This window comes from Drosophila sulfurigaster, chromosome 2L (assembly GCF_023558435.1).
Source record: "Drosophila sulfurigaster albostrigata strain 15112-1811.04 chromosome 2L, ASM2355843v2, whole genome shotgun sequence".
In the NCBI taxonomy this organism is placed as follows: domain Eukaryota; kingdom Metazoa; phylum Arthropoda; class Insecta; order Diptera; family Drosophilidae; genus Drosophila; species Drosophila sulfurigaster.
The window spans coordinates 21,997,827-22,020,876 of NC_084881.1; the positions used below are offsets into that span (position 1 = coordinate 21,997,827).

Sequence of the window (23,050 nt, forward strand, 5' to 3'; positions counted from 1 at the left end):
TAGTGTTGATAAATAGCAAAATTCCACAAGCAGCTGGCAGTTGGCGCATTTTTTGAATTTCAAAATAGTCAAACTCAAAAGGTTAATATCATATCTAAAAAAATACTCAATGTTTATTAGTTGTATTTGTAATAATTGATTTAATTCAAGTTGTATGCAAATATTGCTTTTGTATTATATACTTAGTAATGTACGAATATTTAATGAATAGAATAATATGTTGATTTTGTAGATTAGCTCGTTTTGAGTTATACATTGAAATGCGTTTCCAATCCCGACATTAGTTGCCGTAAACGTTGTAGTTGAACAGTTATGTATAGTCTATGATATATGAGTATTGGTTATAAGTAAGTAATTCGTTACAATTGGAATTATTAAAAGAAAAATCAAATGCTAGACAAGGTGGCCAACAAATTTGGTTTTTTGCCTGCATCAGGCGGCAACTTATTTGAATTAAATTTTGTTTTTTTTTTTGTTTTTAATATTTTGATACGTTTGGTTAATAGTTTAGCATTATAATTGATATAGGCAAACAAGATATCTGCTACTCACTAATCAACAAATGCTTAGGCAAAAAATTCTCAACATATTTTCCATTACTTGGTGGAGCTTAAAAATGTAATTTATTTTGTTTTGTTTGTTGTTTGTTTTTCTTTTTGGATTTTAAATATTTCATAAATATTTTCAAGCACTTTGAATTATAGTTTAGCTTACGAAATAAATTTTGATATTTATTCATTTAAATTGTGTGTAGCATTTTCAACGGAATCTCAACATTGCAAGGAAGATATTTGGCTGCGTTTCGTTTAAAGTTTTTTCTTTAGTTTTTTACGTTTTACTTGGCTTAGACTTATGAAACTGGCTCGCTATATAAGTAGCTCTATATATGTAATTATAATTTATATATATGTATGTATAAATGTGGATGTGCTAAGAATGTGCGCCAATTATGAATGAAAAAAAAAAAAATGAAAAAGAACCGAAAATAATAATTTTGTTTTGACGTTTTGATTTTGGTTTGTTTTATTTAGGTTTTGTTTTTGTTTTGTTTTACTTGTTGTAAGCCTTGGCTTATAAATTCCACTAGAAAATCATAAAATTTACAATCTATATATATTTATATACGTACGCTTAACTCTTGTTTTGTTTTTTTGTAATATCGAGATTAACGGTTTTTCTTTTTATACATTTAATTATGCATGCATTTTTGTTTTGTTTTGTTTTTTTTTTCGCTTACTTGACTAAAAGAGGAATTGACTAAGAAATTGTACGAAATGATTTGAAAACAAGGTCTGTATAAAGCTGTGGCGCATTCAAAGAACGCTGAACCCTCGAAACATTTCATGATCAAGCTGTGGCAAATAGTACAATTACAATATGGATATGTTGTTGTGAACGAGGGGGGAGAGAAGAGTTTGCTCTAGTCTTGATCAATGGAAAATGCGAGGGTCAGCAGTAACATTTGGCAGCGCGGAAGCATTAAATTCATATAGTCGACGTAACTAAAATTAATATTACACAACAAAAAAATATATGATAGTATATATAGTAGTAGCAAATATAAGAATAATTATGGCTAATTATTATTTACTAGATAATTTGACAAGGAAATCATAATAGAATTTATACAATTGTGTGTTGGGTTGGGGAAACCCCCGAATAACAACAAAAATGAACAGCTTTCAATGTTTTAGAATTTCGTTTTTTGTTTTGCCATGAAGTTTAATAGATTATTGTGTTTGTGTGTGTGTGTTTTTAAAGTATAATCTCTGTGGAGCGTCGCTGCAGCGGATCACAGCCGCCAACTGGGGCAAATTTGGAGTTGCGTTTGCTTTTAACACTGGCCACTGGCAATGTGGTCGTCACATTGGTGACGCCATTGTGACTGGTGACCGCTGTGTGCGTCATCGGTTGCTTGGCGATCGTTATAATGCTGGGCGTTAATGTGGCGGTGGAGCTATCATTGCTGCCTGGCGCCGCAGGCATTGCTGCAGCTGCTGCCACAGCAGGCAGCGGCAGATTTTGCTGTTGTCGTCGCTGCTGCTGCTGTTGCTTCACTGGCGTCTCTTGCAACACGGCGGTCTTACGTATCGTCTGCTGCAGCAGCGCATTCACATCGATGGCTGGCCAAGCGACCAGCGAGACACTTCGTCATAAATGCGAATCCATTGGCGATGAACTGCGCTTAAGACGTATATGCTTGCTCCAACGTTTCGTGCTCGATTTGTTGCTGCTGCTGCTGTTGTTGTTGCTGTTGTTGCTGCCCTGTGGCTGCTCGGCAACAGCAACTGTTGTTGGCGGCGCGACTGCTGCGGCACCTGCTGTCGAAGACAGCGAAAAGTATTCGGCTGATTGGCTAAGCGATGAGGCATCTGCATCGGTTATCGAACGCTCATCATCATCATCATCATCGTCGGCTATTTCGCTACGCATCGTGTGCTCCTGAGTGCTCAGCGGCGTCAAGGTGCTGCTGTGTGCCTCGTCCAGTGTGGGTGTGCTCACAATTGTATGATCCGCTGCTGTGCAGAATGATTCCCGTGCTCCCGTCGTCTCATCGTCGTCATCATCATCGTCGTCGCCTTCTTCGTCGCCTGCGTCGCTGCCACAGCAACAATTGTCGGTGTGGCAAGAGCAAAAACTCTTCAGACTGCTGCGACGACTTTGCTGCTGTCCCAGCTCCTTGACAGCCTGGCAGCGATGACAATCGGCAGCCACGGTTAGCTCATGATTGCCAGCCATCAGCTCATCGTCCAGGCTGCTGCACGAACTGGTGCGTGCCTCGTGATCGCAGCTGCAGCTGCTGCAACGCGAACAACTGCTGCAATAGTCATGCATGGCATCCGGCTCAAAGCGTTTGCGTTTGATGCGCACGCACTCGTTGCGCGCTGGCGGCACAGCGCCTGCAAAGGCGCGTGTTGTGCTGCTCGAGGACGTGTTGCTGTTGTGACGCGCCGGCGTCAGTTGCTCCTCATCGTCGGGCTGCAGACCCAAACGCACATCATCATCATCATCGTCGTCGTCGTCGTCTTGCGATAACTCATCCGTTTCGATGGTGGTATTGGAGTTGAGCGAACCGCGTCGCCGTTGACGATGCTGTTCGCAAAGCGGTATCAGATTCATTGGCGCACCGCCGCCTTCGCTGGCCACCTTGTAGGGGAAATTCGAGGTGGCTGTGCTGCTGTTGTTCTCCGTCACGGTGGCCGCATCAATCTCAATGGCAATGGCCGCCGAATGCAGCTGCGGTCGCTCCTCGCTCGTGTCCAGGGAAGACTTTGTGTTGTGATGGTGTTGTTGTTGTTGTTGTTGTTGATGATGCTGCCGTCGTTTGTGTTGCGGCTTCTTGCTACGCTTGTGCTCCGGCAGCTGCAACTGTTGCTGATGCTGCTGTTGTCGTCGCTCATAATGCTCATGCTGGCAATGATGGTGATGGCAATGATGATGATGATGATGCGTGGTTGTCACATGATGGCAACTGTGACAACTGCTGATGCAACAGCAGCGCTCTATCGACGTCTGTGTGGCATTGTGGCGCTTCCGCCGATGACAGCAGCCACTGTGATTGTGTATGGTTGCCTTGCTGCTGCTGTTGCTGCGTCGACCATTGGGCAGCACATTCGCTTTGTGCACAATAACCACTTCGAGGGCGTCGAGGGCAACGGCCACCGCCGCCGTTGGATTGGGACTGTCGTGGCGACTCTGACTCTTGCCACTGCCGCCGGGACGTGGCAACAGTTTGTTGTGGTTATGGTTGTTGTTGTTGTTGTGATGGTTGTGATACTGAAAGGCGCGATTGTCGTGACACTGTCCAAAGTCCAGTGACTTGTAGTGTTCGTCGTCGGCACGCGCTGTCAACAGATGATCGTCGCCGCTGCTGCTCAGCGTTATGGGCTGCGATAGCTGACGCTCCTCGGAGTGCGAAGTGTGCAGTTCGTTATGGTGTTGCTGATGTTGTTGATCTTCTTCATGGTGTTGTTGCTGCTGTTGTTGTTCTTCGGGGGCAAACTGCTAATCGCCGCGATGTATATCGCGCTGTTTCGTATTGTTGCGATAGATCCACACTTGCAGCAATATCGCAAAATCCAAGCTGACCTAAAGATTTTAAAGAATATTAGTAACTTTTCAAGAATTTTGTATTTATTTGAAGCTTACCTGCAGCGTGCCGCATATCCAGAATTGTGATGGCGCATTGCGCGCTATAAAGTAACCAGTCTTGAACATATCACCGAGAGTCCACATAATCACCATGTGTATGCTCATACCATATGTTGATTTATTCTTAAAGTTGCGCAGAAACTGCGGTGCACCTGTGAATAAATTAATTATCGAAGATTAGGTTTCATTAATTTCAATCAATGCGTTGGGTACTTACCCAGCATGGCCTCTGTGAAGACGGCTACGAAGCCCATGGCCTCCATGAACCAATGCACGGACAGCATGAGATATGTGACGGCAGCGCCAACTGCCCAAACGACCAGCATCATGTCCAGATACGACTGGAAGTCGGTCCAGTTCCAAAAGTATTTCATATCCAGATCTAAGAGTAGATAGAAGACAATCAAAATTTATTAAAATATGAACAAAATATTAAATTACAACTGTTATACACATGGTATATCCGCTTCTCCTTCTTTAATTACAATAATAATTTCTTGTTTATATGTATAATTGAAAATGTTGCTAATTTGAAAACTGTTATACTGTTATACAAACTGTTATACGACCACAAAACACGCTGTAATGTCGAAATGTTGAGTAAGCAAATATCTAATGAAAATTCATTTCATTATTCATTTAAAACATTTACAATATTACAGATTAAAAAAAAATAATAATTTTCAAAACTGTTATATTCCTACTAAATACACGCTAACATCAAATTATTGATTAAATTGTATTATTATTATTTACTTCCTGCATAGCTCATGGTCAGCCATCGTTTCAAACGTCTACAAATAATGACTAAACACAGCATTTATTCCACTTCAGTAGTTATTCAATCACCTAAACTGCGCTAATGCAAAATCGTTGACCGCATATCAAGCTGTTCACTTGTCTGAAAATCAATCCATATTATTGTTGCCTACTTTTCAGCGCACATTTGACTCCCCAACCCCCACATCCACACACAGATAGATAAACACATATAAAGACATAGTGCCAAGTACAGCACATGGCACGAATAGCAGCTAGATAACTCAAGAAGCCCAAGGCGTGCCACGTATAATTAGCTCAACGTTTCGGGCAGACGAAAGACAGCTGCTCATTGATCAATTTATGGCCTCCATTTCCGCCTCCTAGACTAACCCAGTTTTACTGTTGTACATACATAGTATAGGATAGTAAGAGGGTCGTTTGATAAGGTGCCAGTAAATGAGCAAATGCTAAAATACTGTAAATGGCGCGTAAAGATAAAGATGGCAAAGTCAGGAAAACACCACGAAGCATATAACAAGGAAGACCGATTTAGAGATACCCTGTTTTTTAGGATATTCAACTTTATTTAAATACGTTGAAATGAATTTATATTTATTGCACTTCTTCAAAGAAGAAAAATATTGTTGAATCGACTATAGACTCTTCAAAATTGAAAATAAAACTGAAATTTTACATAAAATTTAAATTATAAAAATTTTACTAAAAAGGAAAGCTTTTTAACTAAAAATATTTTGCTAAATAAAAAGAAAGTTGACCATAGTCGTTACTTTAAAACAATACTGCCATTAATTTTGTTTATTCTTTATTGGAAATATATACTATATAAGTTCATAATGCGAATCAAAATCAGAGTTTACAATTAAAGCTATAGCTTTTAACTCTCCGTATTTCCTGTACTTAAATGAATGAAATGTCGTAAAATACTCGTACTTAATGTATCTTATAAGCCTTAAAGTTTATAGGGTCAACGATAAGTCATGTAAGTTCATCTAAGCTCATTTCAGTCAATAAATATACCCTATTCTGGTATATTTAATGGAAGTAGGGTATCATAAAAAGGCAAAGCATAAAAATAAAAGTAGCAAAATCGTCGATGTCGATAACAACGAAATTGAAACTGGGCGTGACTTTTGACATCGACCTGGTTGGTTTTTGCGGCCACACAGAACGTGTGTCAGAGGAAGCTTCTACATTAACGAAGATGGTGCGGAAAATGCCTGTCGCGCTGTCATGAACTTGTCAATGAAAAGCACTCTTTCCTCCCCATTTCCCCGCAAACTCTTTCCTCGACTCACCATTCAAATAATGCCTGGAACGTGCACGCTTCAGGACAGTTGCATCCGTTGAAACAGAGGCGCCGGTATCCGTGTCCGTCATCACTTTTGGCAACTGCAACTCGTCACCTAAAAATGCCAATAAATTTGAATGAGTGAGTTACACATCGAGGGGGGAGGGACTTTTGTTAGTTTTAGAGACTCACCACGAAGCGCGTGATCTCGTGTGTTCGCATTCATGCGCTTCACCTTCACGCACAGATGGATCATGAGGAACATGGTGACATTCATGACAACGCTCTGCACCAACAGTGGAAGCTCATAGCGGCTGGAGAACCTGCAATAATACATAATGAAAGCACAAGTGTTAGAACAAATGGCATTTTAATTGGCATCGATTGTGGCCCACAAAATCAATGTATGTATATACATTTATTTATAGACACAGAGGAAGAAGGTGGACAGAGCGTAAGCTCATAAGTATAATTTAATTATTATTTATGCGGGCGGTTGAACAAATTATTATTATTAGGATTCTCTATAAGAAGTTGATTTTAATTAAGAAATTATTTTTATACTTTACTAACCACAATAACAAAGGATGAATAATATTTTCTTTGTAGAATATATCACATTTAATGGGTTATAATTTATTCAACCTCAATGATAAATGTTGAATATGTTTTATGTAAACATGATTAATGCTAAGATATTTCAAATTGTTCTTATTCATATTTTATTTTTTGCACTAGATAACATAATTATAAAATACTGAGTCTTAAAACTTCAGATTTTTTCCATAATTTCTCACACAACAATTTTACTTATTCAAGAAAGTAATTTATACGCTTCTTTCCTATTACTTTATTTCCTAAAACTGAATTCAAAATTGAAAAGTTTCTAAGCTTGTTCATTGCAATGCAATTAAGTGCCACATATTTTGCTGAAAAGAACTTTTTGGCACTTAAAAAGATTTTTCCCAGGCATCAATCACACTCTGAACGTTGCCTATTTGCTTTTCCACAATGGACAACAATTTTGGGAAAATTTCCGGCAAATAAAGTACATCCGGCAAACAAATTTGATGCCACTTAAACGATTTATAATAGCAGATTGTCAATTGCGCCGCGTGTAACGTACAATTATAATGATTAATTAGACGTGCATTTGGTTTATGGAGTGCTAAACATAATAAATTGACAAACATTTTTGCCTAAAGTATGATTTATGAAAATGCCTGGAGAGCAAATAAAAAAAAAAATCGATGGATGGTGAGCTTTAAATGGCCAAAACACTGTGGTGTGTTGTATATTTTTAACCTCGAGACACAAAAGAGAAATAAGGCTCGGTGTCAAGCGGCAAACTGTCATAAATTTTGACAGACGGCAAGTGTTCAAAGGGGGGAAAAGAGAAGTGAGAAGTGGGAGAGAGAGAGACAACTGGAAATTTGGAACGTGTTGAGCATTTGGCAAAGCACCAAACACAAAAAGGAACACAACCAAAACTAAGCCCAAATATATATATATAAAAAAAAGGAAAAAAACGACAACAAAAAGCCACGCATTAGTTGGGGATTTGTTTTTTTGTGTGTTGTCGATTCGAAGTGCCATTAAGAGCTCTCTAAACGCTTTGCGTTCTGTTTGGTTTGGTTCTGTTTTGTCTGCGATAAGTTTACTCTTTCTCTTGCCAGTTATTGTTGTCACACTCCATTATAATGCCTGCCTACATGCGTGAATATAATATCCATGTCAGGCAAATGAATGCGACTGCTTTGCTCTCTCTATCTCTCTCTCTCTCTTCGCCCTCCTCCTCTCGCCTAGCCACCTCAAAAGTAGACTACACATTTTTCATTGTCGCGATAACAAGTTTGGCGTTTTAGTTTTGCTTTATTTTTGACTTGTACGCAGCAGTTGTGTGCTAAAATTGAATTACAAGTCCTGCCATTTAATGCCATTTCAGTTTTTTGGGCAAGCCAAGCCCCACGCAAATTGGCAACAACATCACAGCCAGTTGGCCATAAATGACATGCACAAATGGGCCACACAAAGCAAATACTACTTGCAAATTGTTCTCGTCGCAGTTGTTGTTGTCATTATTGTTGTTGTTGTCGTTGCTGTGTGTAGATTGCTACTGAGATATTAGTGCCGGGCTGGCAGGTTGGCATTTTGGCTGCTTGTTGACTTTGGCAGTGACTGTAGCTTTCGCACAGCTCATTTCGCACTGCTGTATAACAGTTAATGACTGTGTAGAATGACCTCAAATAAAATTATACGAATCACTAGTGTATAGCTGTCAGTTTTTCCCTTACTTGCTTTATAGTAATTATTAAAACCTTACTAAAAGCGTGACTTGTTATAATTGAAAAAAAGTACAAAGGATAAAACATATCATTGCAAGAACAATTTCTTTTATTTTTCGACTATAAAGAAATTATTAATTGTATTGAATACTGTATTCTAATAATAGTTTCATATTTTGAATTCTATTAATTTTTTTCTAAAATATAACATGAAAATAGGAAATAAGTAAAAACCCCCTTATTACATATTTAATAATAATTTCACCATACTATTATAGAAAATAAATATTTATTAATTCTGTTTACTTAACAAAAAAAGTTTAAAATATATAAATTTTTATATGTCGCAGTGTATGTATTATTTTTGAATAGTATATCATTAATTTAATTGGTTTTTTTTTTTTAATTATATTACAGTTACAAATGGCAAAAGCAATAAAAAATAATGAAAATAATTGCTATTCCCCCTTGGTGCATTTACCACGCTGACAGTTTGTTGTGTAGTATAATAGTTTTATTTGTTATTTGCCACTGCTCTAATCAAATTTAACGCTTGCCTGACTTGGCCAATAACTGCAATATGCAACGCTGTTGACATTTAGAGCCATAACTTGACACCAGCTGCTCAAACAGCAGCCCCTTTGCTCCCCCCTCTCTGCCCTCTTCGCAATTGTTTGACTATCTTTTTTTATACCTTTTTCAAGCCATGTTAAAAGAGTAAAAATGTTGCTGCTACCAAGGCAAACAAAAAAAATATGATAAAGTGAAATAAACAGCTCTCGAATGTAAATGTAAGTGAAGAAGTTAAGATAACAAAGAAAAAAGGTTGGCCATAAAAGCGAAGCTGATTCAAAGAGAATGCAAAAAACGAAAAATAAACTGAAAGTGTATCTTTTGGATTCAATTGCTGTGCTTAAATTCAGCTGCAGAGTGGTAAATTATGTTTTTTGCTAGTTTTGCACTTGGTGTTTGGCATTGCTTTTAAATTGCTGAAAATAAACTCACACATCAAAGAACAAGCACACATACGTTACCTCCCCCCCCCACACACACACACATACAGAGGCAGTTTATTTAGTGTGTGTGTGTGTTTCGAGAGTCGTAAAAAATCAATAAAATTGCAAACGTCTGTGTGTCGAGCCTGAACTACAAAATGAAATGTTCTCGCTTGCCTCCAACAACAAAATGTAAACAATTTTAGTTATGCATGAACCGACGCCTTCTCCTCTCCTCCCCTTCCCCCACCCATTCCCTACCACATGCAGTCGCATTTATAATGGCAATTTGTGCAAATAGCCACAACAATTTGGCTGAATGACTTGTGGCCAACAACAACAACAACAACAACAGCTGAAAGTGAGAAGAAAATGTCACTTAGTGCTGATGAAAGTTTTATTGATGAAATTATTTTGTTCCATTTGTGAGCAAATGAAGTCACAGAGCTCATGGATGTTTAGGCAATTTATAAGCCAGTCTGTGTGTGTGTATATATTTGTTTGCTTGCCCTTTTTCCAACTGTTATACTCGTGTGTGAGTATACACATAATTAAAACTGTGCCAGCTTTAATGCACACTGTTTGCTCAAGTGTGTGCGGCGGCGTTTTGTTTGCTCATAAACACACACACATTACGTACACACACACATGTATGTATAAATTTAATTTGCCTGGAAGTAGGCTACACTCATTGTTGGGCAGCAACAGCAGCAGCAGCAGCAACACTCAAACCAATTGAGAGCGTGTCATCATCGCCGTGTGAAGGGCTCTCCTAACTGTACTGAATGCCAGCGCCTTAGAGCGCCTCCAAAAAGCGCCACTTACCCCAAAGAGTACGCGCCTAAAAAGCTCCATACGCATACTACACACAAACTGTTATATTCCATTGAATGCGCTTATTTAGCTACTATATAGTACATCTTGTATTTGTATATCTGCTTGTGTGACCGCCAAGATTTGTGTGTAAATACAGTATGGCAGTAATGATGAGCCGCTGCATATAGCCATAATTATCCTTGAATAGGCCAGGCCGAGTGAAATGGAAAAGGCTCGAGACTGGACTGGTAATGAGGCAATGAATGAATAGGCATAAGAAAACTGGGTCGGTCCGGTTCGGTTTGTATTTGATTTAATTGGCTGCTTGGCATGTGCCCAAATGTCGATGAGCTTTAAATGAAACATCTTCTATGCGAAGTGCTTAGCTAAATGCCAAGAAATGAAACCGAAACTATAGCAATAAATCAATTGTTATACTATATAACCGCTCATAAACTCTTATACATACAATGTTTAGCGAAATGTCAAGTAATTTAGCTTAAACAGGGAATATTACAACAATAAACCAACTGTTATACTACACTGAATGGACTAAACTGGGTTGTATTTCATGTATTCGATTTGAATAGTTTCTGAACTACTCCCAAAAGTTAATAGAATTCAAAACAAAACTGTTATACAAAGTGTTATACATGTGCATAAACTGTTATACCCGTGAAGTTTAGCTAAATACCAAAGCAAAGCACAACTACACCAATAAATCAATTGTTATACTATAATCCCAGACTATTTAGGTTGCCATCTTGACTTTCACCAAGTTCAAGTGAGGTTCGTTACGATGATAAATTGAAATACATAATAGCAATAAGTATTTCATTATGCTGCTTTATTTGCTCAATGAAAATTAATATGCACATTCGACAACAACAGGGCCACACATGGCGCTAAGCCCAGCATCAACAAACAAGACAAACAATCGGCCGTCAGACTGACTGACTGGCGCGGCAAAACATTGGCGTTGACGACAGCGTTTAGCCAACTGAGGATGGTGGTGGTGGCAAAGCCAGTCACTTCAATTTACGGCTCAGCGCCAGCGGAAAAAAGCAGCAGCCATAGCAGAAGACGTAAGTGATAACGGAAGAGAGTTGGGAGCACAGATGGCAAACAAAGGCCGAATAATAAGACCGCATACAAAAGCGACGAAGAAAAGTCGCGCGCAAAAAGAAAGAAGAAAATAAAAAGGCAATGCCGCAATTGTTGCCGATTGGAAGCTGGAAACACTGAGAAAGTGAATAAAGCACACAGTGATTTGCATATGGGCGTAAAATACGGTTGCCAAGTCATTGCCAGATATGGTATACAGATATGCATATATGTATGTACATCTATATATACATTTACGATTGTACTTGCCTACGCCCCACACGAATCATGTGCCATAGATAAGGCGGCTATCTCGCAGATGCTTCAGGAGACGCTTCTCACACATATATTTCGCTCATTTTTATTTTGTTGCGAAGAGGTTAACAGAATCTGATTTGCCTCAAGCAATCGAAGCGTAAAACAAATGTGACAATATTTGGCTAGAATTTGAATTAGTTGAAGCAAGAAAATCCTATCGAAAGTGTTGAATTTGCAAAGTAAAGTTATGAAATCGTATATAAACGCAAATTCAAAGCTGTTATACAAACTGTTTCCATTTAAATTCGTAAATATACAAAATAAACATTGTAATATAAAGCTATTAAATCGATTTTATTAATAGTGTTGAATTTCAAACTTATGAAAAGGAAAAAGTGCAGTTTTTAAGTTGTTATACAAACTGTAATACAGAATTGTATAGTATTGTAATGTTTTTAATTGTCAAGGAAACTAATGACAGTAATATAAACTGCTGTACACTGTACTTTATACAGTTCATAAACACACCGATCAAATTATTCGATAACTGTTATACTGTTATACAAACTGTTATACCGTTAGTTAAAAGTTGCCATTATCAGAAGGCTATTAACAACAATATCTAATCGAAACCCGCGCCATATCATCCATCATTCAGGTCTGTAACACACATGAAAGTTGAACTATTTGCATGGCAATTGGCAAATTGAAAGCTTTGTTCTACGCAAACAGTTCTATTAGAGCGTGTAGGCGTAAGCAGAGCATTTCCCACATTCAGGAAGAACATGAAAATGGAGGAGGTTTTAGTGCTTTGCCAAGTGGAAAGACAGCGATTGATGGCACTGTTGTGCTGTTGTTACTGCTGATGTTGCTGTCCTCTCTCCAAAGTAGTATTTCCATTACCAGTTGATGTTGTCGTTGTTGCTGTTGTTATTGCGCCTGTTTCGACTTTTTCGATTAGTTTTATGGGTCGGCGTCTGGTTGTTGTTGCCCCATACGCAAAAACGCAAGCAAAACAAAATTAAATGCCGCGTACACAAATCAGTTGAATAAGAGCTTAAAGTCGTAACAGAAGCGGAATTTACGCTGGGGGCAAGCAGCATTAAAATTCAATTAGAAAAAGAGCGTCTACAGAAAATTGCTGAGCTTTAGTCCTGATTGCAGACTTGAACACTTCACGTTCACGTTCAACGATTGTCCCAAAGCACGAAACATGACGTGTTTTATTTTTGATACGCGCACACCTTCGTTTTTTCTTCAATATACTTTTTTAGCTTTTTAATTACACGAAAATCTTAAACAACGAATCGAGCAAAATGCTGAGGAGATAAAGTGGTGCCACGGAGATAGCCTCTAACTTGACCTTTTTGGGTTAGGCCAACCAACAAATGACCGCACCCAGATCAAGACCATATTTCTGCCTCAAAAGCTGTTCGCCTGAGTGATGGCATTAAGAACAACTGTTTGTCGTACATTGAACACACTTGGCAACCGCAGAGATAACCCCAAAAAGCGGGTCACGTTAAAAAGTTTGAAGCTCTGTTTTTGCGATTAGTTGAATTAGTTACAAAGTTCGGTAGCAAAGCCGATTACAAATCAGCTGCAATGTTGGGCATAAAATTAAATTATAAAAAGAAAATTGGTTTTCAGCATGGAAAAAAGTGACAAGGCTTTAGCTTGATTAAATGTGACCAAAATCTACTTAAAAATAAATATTTTTCCTTTTGGCTTTGGCTACTTTCTTTAGCCTGTCTTATAAAGAAACGATAATGGGAATTGTCGTATAAACTTTATGGCTTCATTGTGAAATGAATGCGATAATGTTAGACATGCGACAGGCCTAACCTATCCTACCCAGGAAACTCGCCGAAGCGCTAACAAAATCAATGCAATTTCCTCACGTCATCGCTGTGCGTCAAGTGCCAAAAGAAAACAAGTTAGAAAGCTACAGTCGAGTGTGCTCGACTGTGAGATACTCGCTACGCATTTTAAATAAAAGCAGAGTAGTGTGGTATTCATTTTGCTATATACCAAATTAATATACCGCAAAAATACTAAAAATATACTAATTGTTATGTTTGGTATATGGATATACCAAAATATGCCACAGAGTGCAAAATATACCAGATTGTCAGCAACTAAGACATAAAAAAGTATTTCTTAAATAACTTTTCAACTTTTGCCGCAACCAAATTTTCAGCAATCATAAATACCATATATAATATAATATAATTATTAGGCTCCTTCTACTGAAAGAGCAAAATTATAATACCTTCCTACCCTGTGGGTATAAAAATTGTATCTACAATTTGTATAGTATATAAACCTAATATTATTAGCAACGTCAAACGGTTAAAAATGCTTTTAAAGCCCATTTGCATGCAAAAAGAGCAACAACAAAAGGGGCATCATCAAAAGTTGATGGTCAAATAAGAATTTTTTTGGCATCATTCTGACGGTTTTTGCCTTTCGTTTTTGGGGTCTGAAAGCATATGATGGAGAAAAATTAATTGGATTCCGCCAACACACACACGCCTCTCTTTCCCTTTTCCTCTGCTCACGCCCCACCAACCCTGACCTTGAATAAAGTAATTCCAGTGTCATTTTGTTTACTTTTTAATAACATTTGGTCAGCCACCACGCTATGCACATAGTATTAAAAATAAAAAAAAACCAGCTCACTAAGTGGGTCAAATGTGTGTGTGTGTGTATCTCTATTATAAATATAACATTAAAGTCGTTCAGTTTTGTGATATTTTTCTCTTATTCTGTTATTTGTGCTGCTTTCACAAATACTAAGCGTAAATGACTCTTTGAGTTCTGTTTATAAGGTAGATAAGATTGTCTGGCTTTATAATACATGACAATATAATTTATGAAGCGATAAGCAAAGCGTGCCACAAACACACACGTTCAATTTTGGATTTGTTGTCAGCATTTCGCAGATGACTTTTTATTTTATGGGATAAAATACTGAAAAAGAAAACAAACTGGTTTTTGAGTTGAAATTAAAAATTAAAATAGTTCAATTTCGACATTTGAATGTTTTTTTAATGTTTTGAATACACGTGAGCATTTTAGATATTTCAGCATTTGCATTGTTCTTAATGATTTCCATTATTTTCTTTCATTATTAAGATATCAATTTATAGATATTTTTATTTTTATTCTTAATTTTTGTGCTTTATAAATTCTAGACACATTTTTAATACGACAATTTATGCGCTCTGCACGTTGCCATTTTTATGGCAATGACTTTTACTTCTGTCTAAAATTAACATTTAATTGCCAATCCTTAAATGTTGCAACTAATTCCATATAGACATTTCATGATTATTAATAGGCCATTAGTATTATTTGTCTATACATAGTAGCTTCTTCGTCAGCTTATGCGATAATTTGTACGTAAATATAAATTAATTGTCATACGAGGCTTTGCTTATCTAGTCCAAACAGTCTATATATTATGGAGTGCTCACGTTGTGGGGCCACTGATAAGAAGCGTCGTCAACTCAAGTGAATTGCTTATGTTTATTGTTGTTCTAATTGTTGTTGTTGTTATTCTTGTTGCGTTGTAAAAATGAATGAGGACGCGTATCAGTGACTAGATTGCATAGAGCATACGATTACGAGCACTCGGAGAGTCATTCCACAAGCAGCTTATCTCTTGAGGAAGCGTCCACAACGGAATTTTGAACAACTTGTGGATTTCTACGCCGGAATTTCGACTACTCGACAGTCAGAGTTCTTGATAAAAATGGATTTTGTTGAATGATTTTTCCTTGGAAAAATAATTTATCATTGCAAAGTCGAATTTCGTCAGTATACTCGCTGAAAATGTTTTGTAAATCATATTTTTTAACACATTTATTCAATTGCTTCCAACTTTTTTAGTCTACGCTCTAAGTTTATTTAAAAGTGCATCTACTTTTTATTTTTATACCCGCTACCCATAGAGTAGGAGGCTAACAATCTAATATATTTGGCACTTTATGGTATATTTTGAATGGGGCATAATATCGATATACCAAGTATACCATTTGGCATATTGTTAGTATTTTTATAGTATATTATTTTTGGTTTTGTTTTGCTTTTATTCAAAATTGGTGTCTTTCTTACTTGTTGTTTTTGCTTTTCTGATTTTTGTCACTTCTCCCTTCTCTCCAAAAGTTTACTTAAGTATTCATATACATATTTTCATAAATAAATAATTTAATTTCATTGCTTAATTGTTTCCAACTTTGCTTGTCTAATTGGAAATCTTGACTTTGTGTTTTCGTTTCTAATTACAAATTCCACTCGCAATTGGCAACACTTGATTCTGCAACATTTAAGCCAAACATGCTCCCACATAAAACTTGATTGTCGCATTTGGCACATGGCGTTCATTGAACTGTGCTTCCTCGCTCACTTCACCTCACCTCACCTCATCGCACCGCTCGCTTCATCGAATTGCTGTAATATGAAAAGTTGGCAAATTGTGTGCCCTCTTTTGGCCTTTCGCAACTAAAGCGGCTTTTAACTTTGCCAACTGCACTCAACAATTTAAGTGGGGGCTCGTGTACTTAAAAATTATATTCATATTCCCCACACACACATTGAGATGCAAACAGACTTATTTTAAATATAGACAAATACACACGCTCACACACACACACAGATACAAGCGATACATAGTCGCTATATAATTACTGACGGCGGGCACATTAATAAAAAAAAATATTTTCGAGGGCGCATTACTTGATATTAATACCCCGTGCTTAAAGTGCTCTAAATGGGTATTACGAATATATGGGAAGTACTCAAAGTTTTATTATTTAAAAAGTAGTAAAAATATTTCTAGAAAAATGGAAATTCGCTACAAGTTTCCTACCATTAAGATCAGTTTAAAATTAAAACCAATATGATTTTGAAATAAAGTTTATTATTATTTGCATTATGAATTCTCGAAGATTTAAACATATATTTTAACAAAATTATATTTAAGGTACTCTCAAAGTAGTTTTATATTTCAAATGTTCCAAAAAGTACTCAAAATTTGACTATTTAAAAACAGGTCACAAATATTTTTAGTTTTGTTATTAAAGTTTATGAGAAAATGAAATTATCTACAATATTACAAGGTTCCTACGCTTTAAATCGGTGTAATATTAAAATCTCAGAGATTTAAACATATATTTTAATCAAATCTTATTCAAGGTACTCTAAACTTTGTATTTTATTTCAAATATTCCAAAATGCTTAGTCAAATTAGCATTTCGTAATTTCTTTTCACTGACAATTTAGGCAAATATTTATGCAAATGAGAAAGCAACAAATAAGTAAATAATGCGAGCTTAAAAAATAACTCACTAATGCAACTATTTAAATGGCTGTTTAAATTTACATATTTGCATTGTTCACTTGGTTCAATAATATTGCGTTGCAATTGTGATTGTTCAAATAATGCGACGTCTCTGCTAACTAAAAATTAACTCACTAATAGTTACATTAGCTTAAAGGCAGTTCAAATTTACATATTTGCTCACATTGTTGCCTTGATTCAAATTTATTGTATGGCAATCAATTTGATTGTTCACTTACTTTATTTAGTTACGTCTCGCGACGACTCAAACCACACGTTGAGTCACCAAAAAAAGGAAACAATAAAACACAAAGTGTGAAGTTGTATTTCTTTCTTTTGTTGGGCTTATTGGGTTTGGCATTTGTTTGGTTTCCCCAGTGGAAATCTAACGCTCCTTTATTGAACTCAAGCAAATATCCAAATGTTATGTACAAAGGTTGTCAAACCGAAGCAAATGATTTATGAATAGAGCCCGAAAAATACCTAAAGAAATGTGTACAGAAAGATGGCATAATAATTGGCTATTTAAGTCAATCAAAATGTAAAATAAATCAATAAAACTTGTTAAAGAATTTCACCGAAATTTCTCAAGAATTTGAATATGTCACAAAAAAAAAAACAGGGTATTTTGCAGAAGTTTTCTCCCTCGGTTGTAACTCATTTTTGTTGTTGTGGTGATTAATGAGAATCGATGAGATCATTCAACCCGGCGACCAGCTGGATCTGGCTGTGTGCCAACTGTGGGTGTGAAAATAATTGAAAACTAAACAAACACACACGGACAGTCATGTTTAAGTTTTTGCATATGTATTTGCGAATTATTGTATTTAATATGCTAACAACAAATTGAGAGTGACAATGAAAATTGCAACGAAAGTGACGATTCTGTCCGGAAGATAAAAATGCGAAAGCTTTCGTGACACGTAAATTACAAAGACGCATTTGTGTGCTTGCAATTAGCAACATTTATTTTTATTATTATTCTTATACTGTTGTTGCACATTACTGCGAGATAAATGCAAGTGTAATTCCCCCCTCCAGCACTTTTTACGACTTTTATTTAACTGTTTCCACAAATTGCTCGGCTAAAGCTACAGTCGAATGCAATTGAGAAGAGAAGAGAGAAGAGCTGCGGGAATTTGACGACGATTAGACGGCATCATAATAATTAACTTGTCAGTGTGTTTTTCAATTGGCACAGGGCAAATTTGTATTCTAAAGTAGTACAATGAAAAGAGCGACAACAATGCAACAGAGCGAAAATGTTCGCTTAAATATTATAGCAACATTTAGATCACATATTGCGCGACTTGCTAACGAGACTATTCATAACTAAAGCAAACACAAAATTGATTGAGAAGTATTATTATTAAAAGGTAAATAATATATTTTCTCACCATCATAAAAGAAGAAGGTGTTTGAAAGCTATTCATAACTTGTTTGAAAATAATTCTGCGATTAAAGCAAAATTATTCTTAAAATATATCAAATTAGTATACAGCGAAAATACTACAAATATACCGAATGCTATATTTGGTAAATCGAGATAGTACTACATTATAAATATACACAGATACAAAGATATCATATATCATATACTGTATACCACATATACTATAAACCATATATAATATACTATATACCATATATATTAAATCCTGATTGCTTACAGAAGTATTCCTTAAATACCTCATACAATTTTTATGTGATCGCAACCAAATCAAATACCCACAAATAGAGAATTTAATGGAGAAATATTTTCATATTTTATTAATTAATTAAATCGTTTTGCTAACTAGACAAATAAAGCTGAGACCAATTTCAATTAGAAAACAATTTTAATTTACCAATGATTCAAATAAATTAATAAACAATTAATTTATTCAGTGCTTATAAACACTTAATTACTTGTATTGGTTTACTTTATATAAACAAGAAGTTAATTATACAATTAGTGTTTTAATTACTCATTTATGATTCTTTATTTATATTTTTTATGGTAGCCAATAACCAGCCGAAGTTTGCCAATCCCAAGGGCCCAATCTAACATTTGTGAGAAGCCTTCACGGTCCCATGGGCAAATACTTAGTGCTAAGTAAATGTTTCAATGCCAGAAACTGTGATAGTTTCAATGCTGATTACAAGTATTTCAAGATATAGTGAGAAATATAAAGAAAGAAACACGCGTTTTATGTTATTGTTGCTGGTTATTATATCATTTGAATGTTGTTTGTTCACATTTTGTTAATCAGCCGCACGCTGCAGCACAATCAAAATGCTGTCCATCTAATGCTGGCGCCTCGCTGGTGGCCCGAAGGCAATCGCGTGACACAAGAACTTGCCACCCGCAGAGTCACGCTATAAATACGCAAGACTTAGGAGGTGGTAACAACACCCTCACACACACACACACACACACACACACACACACACACACACACACACACACACATCTCTTGCCACATGCGGATGTGATAGAGTTCTTTGTCGTATGACATTGAAAGGAAACGGTATTTGAAAACAGCTGATTCACTTGGCAGCGAAATGTATGAGTATGAGTATGAGTATGAGTAAGAGTTCGAGAATGGGAATGAGTACTCAATTAAATTATTGATTGCCGCTGTCGCAACACAACAACGTGGCAGACAATTCGACGTCTGCCACCAGTTGATTCCACTTTTTGCCACTTGCCGTTTGCCGTTGCCTTATTTATTTTGCAAAGACTTTGTTAATAATTTAAAAGTGCTTCGGAAGTGACATTAAGCATTCACATAACATAAAGCGATAATCAAACACACTCACAGCTGGTGGAAGTGGTTAACCCTGGATTGCAATGACGATGGTTCACTTCCAGTCCAATCCAATCAGCTGTGGTTCAACAAAAACCAAAAACAAAAAACCCGTTTTGGGCCTTCCTTTGTTTGTTATTTTTATGTGCTGCCAAACACATTTCATTTCAGTTGATCAAAGAGCAGCACAACTGATTGATTTCTGTCGAAAATTGAAACAATACAGTCAGGTATTTTCAACGCTTCTTTAAATAGATTGTAGAATGTAATTTAAAGAACCATAAAATAGAGTATTTTCAACACAAATAATCAAATTAACGATTGTATAGCAAGAAATTGAAAATTCAATTTTATAAATGCAAAAATAATGTGAGAATAAAGAGAAGATGAAAGCTGAATATTTCTTTTATTACAATCAAAAAAAAAAGCAAACAATATTTGCTAATAAACGAATATTTTTAGACGTTCTTGGAAGATGCACTAATTGAATTTCAACAATTTAAATCGATTAGAGCATAATTGAATTAGAGAGCTTTATTTATAGAGCTCGAAAACTTTATCTTTATTAGCTATGCATCGCTTGCTTACAGTGTATTATTGATTAATTACTACTTAGTAAACAAGTATGAAAGTAAACAAGTATTAGCGAACATAAATAAAAGTGATCTAGCTAAACTTGTTTTGAACATAATTCAAGTTCAGTAAAGGGAAAAACGTACACTCAGCTAAACAAATGAAACAAGTTAAATTTTAAGACCTTATATAGAGTAAAGCCACAGAAATGGAAAAAACCCAAATACGAACCTACGAACTTATAAATAGGTATGTATGTTAATCCAATAATAATTTATAAGGTGATTCACTTTTGAAACATAGTTCATATTTATTTTTATTGTACCCCTACTTTTTTTTGCGGTGTACTTCTAGAAAGGCGCTATAAATTGCAGTTGAAACTGGTTCGGAAAGAAGGAACCCTGACATTGATAGTCATTTTGCACAGTTATTCAAATTGAATTAATATTGGTGGCTTGATTTTGATTCACTCTCACAAACGATGATTCAACGCGAAAGGCAATTAAATGTGTCATCGTTATCATTTTTCACCATAGCTGACATCTAACTACAGATCAGTTGAAATTGGAATAAACATGTGTATTACACGTGATTGCAGATAATACTTGAGTCAAGTTTATTTGCATTTCCGCTGATTGTTTCAAAATTTCCAGAGGCTCTTTATAATTATTTTAAGTAGAGGAATATTTTTTTGTTCGCAGAAAACTCTATATCATTATGCACATAATTAAGTAAGCTAGAAGTAAGTTTGCGTCATTTTTCCCATAAAATGAGGAGAATGTTATTAACCATGATGACGCTAAATCGAACCACCCCGAAACACACCGTCATAAAGATAGTCCAGCATGTTAGGTACATAATAAGTTCGTCTAAAAATGAGGCCTTGGTCAATGTAATAAACTTAGCACAATCTATTGCATGAGCATGCCTAGAAATCGGCTAAGAATCATGACTTGGCTAGACATGTGCCATGAGATCATCAGGCGAGCGAGCGTTATAAACGTTGTCCGATAACCCGCCTGATAAACAAAAAAAAACAATACAATACAGGCGCCTGCGTTTATAAGTACCTAAGTGGGATAGAGATAACAAATGAGTGTTATGACAAGGGCGCGTCATTTGGGATCTGTTTAATCGCCGCCTCGAAAGCTAAATACTTAAATCAATTTGCTTGTGCATAATAAAATTGTATACTAAATGATTTCTAAGAATTCCATAGTGCAAAAATAAGTTTTTGATTATTGGAGCGGAATCGAAGTTTTCGTTTCTTTGTTTGTAATGCCTTTCATTTTCATTTTTCTTTTATGTCCATATAATAATGATATTTTCAATTATTTCTCCTTATTTCATAATATTTATTGCACAATAAATTTAATGATGAAATAATTTTACTTTTAATTTTTTTATAATATCCAATTATTTTCTTCTTCAACAAAATAAAATGATCCTAAATAATTCCAACGATCGATTAATAAAAATAGTGAAGGAAAAGCTTTTTAATATTATTGGTACTCCTCTAGTAATGTAGTTTTTATTATTATCAGCTAACTTAAATCATTGGTATTCCCCTTGGAATTTATTTTGTTGATAATGAACTTACCAGAAGAGTATCCTCAGCGAATTTGCCACCAACAGCGCTAGGCAGACGTAAAGTGAGAAGCCTTCGGCGTCCTGTGTCTTCTTGATTTCAATGTACTGCGGTACATAGGGAATCACGCCCCCAACTACCATCGCTGTGGCCGCCGCCCAGCCAACAACATGGCTAACCTTAATGTCCAATTCATCGCTGATGATCCAATCCATGTTGTACTCTTATATTATACTGTATAAGCCTTATAAACTGTACTTAATACGACGGATATGTTTGTCGAGGTCGCTGTCTCTGCAGGGGGGTCTGAAGTCTTGACTAGTTGAGAAGAAAGCGGCTGGAAGTTGTTGTTGTTGTTGTTACGGTAATTTCTGTTCTGGTTCCTGTTGTCGTTACTCTCGTTATGTTTTGGGCGTTTTGCATTATACGACGACGACTGCGACAGCGGTGTCAACGTCAGCGTAGGCGTTCATTAATTGCACAAGAGCAGCGAAAGACGTCAGAGCGAGAGGGAGATAGTGTCAGCTGCTTTTGGCTGCTGCAGATGATGCGCTTGTAGTTGTAACTCAGGTAAGTGTGTGTAAATGCGTTTGCAAATGCCCAAAGAGGAAGTTGTTGTTGATGTCGTGGATTACCGTTGCCGTTGTTTTTGTTGCTGCTGCTGTTTTGTAATTCGCTTTGATTCGCTCTTTCTCTGTTGTCTTCACACAAACACACGAACACACATGCACAAACAAACACACAGACGCACACACTGAAAGACACAGCTGCTTTGCCTTCTTTGCCTTTATATACGCTCTTTCTTTCTTTTTGTTGTTGTTATTCTCGCGCCGTTTTGTATTGAATTTTCCAAAATATATATTTTGTCTGTGTGTTTTTGCCACGCCGCGCGCGTATTTTACGACGATGATCTGTCAGCGAATTTTCGATTTAAGCAATATCCTACTAAACTACACCTACAACAGAAGCGGAAGAAGAAGCACCCCTTTTCCATTTCACACACTTTTGTTGTTGCTTTTGCTGCTATTGTCGTCAATTCAATTTGTTTGACTTTTCTCGTTTAATTTTTTCTAGT

The 23,050-nt window shown here is 36.3% G+C and overlaps 1 protein-coding gene across 1 annotated transcript; it reads right to left on the minus strand.

The window, feature by feature from the left end:
- Nucleotides 1-428: 428 nt before the first annotated feature.
- On the minus strand, nucleotides 429-22,979 carry LOC133835370 (uncharacterized). The gene is given in 6 exon segments (XM_062265394.1): nucleotides 429-4,089; nucleotides 4,150-4,304; nucleotides 4,370-4,534; nucleotides 6,231-6,338; nucleotides 6,416-6,546; nucleotides 21,988-22,979. Coding segments are annotated over 6 exon segments (3,096 nt in total). The 5' UTR covers nucleotides 22,191-22,979; the 3' UTR covers nucleotides 429-1,755.
- Nucleotides 22,980-23,050: the final 71 nt, after the last annotated feature.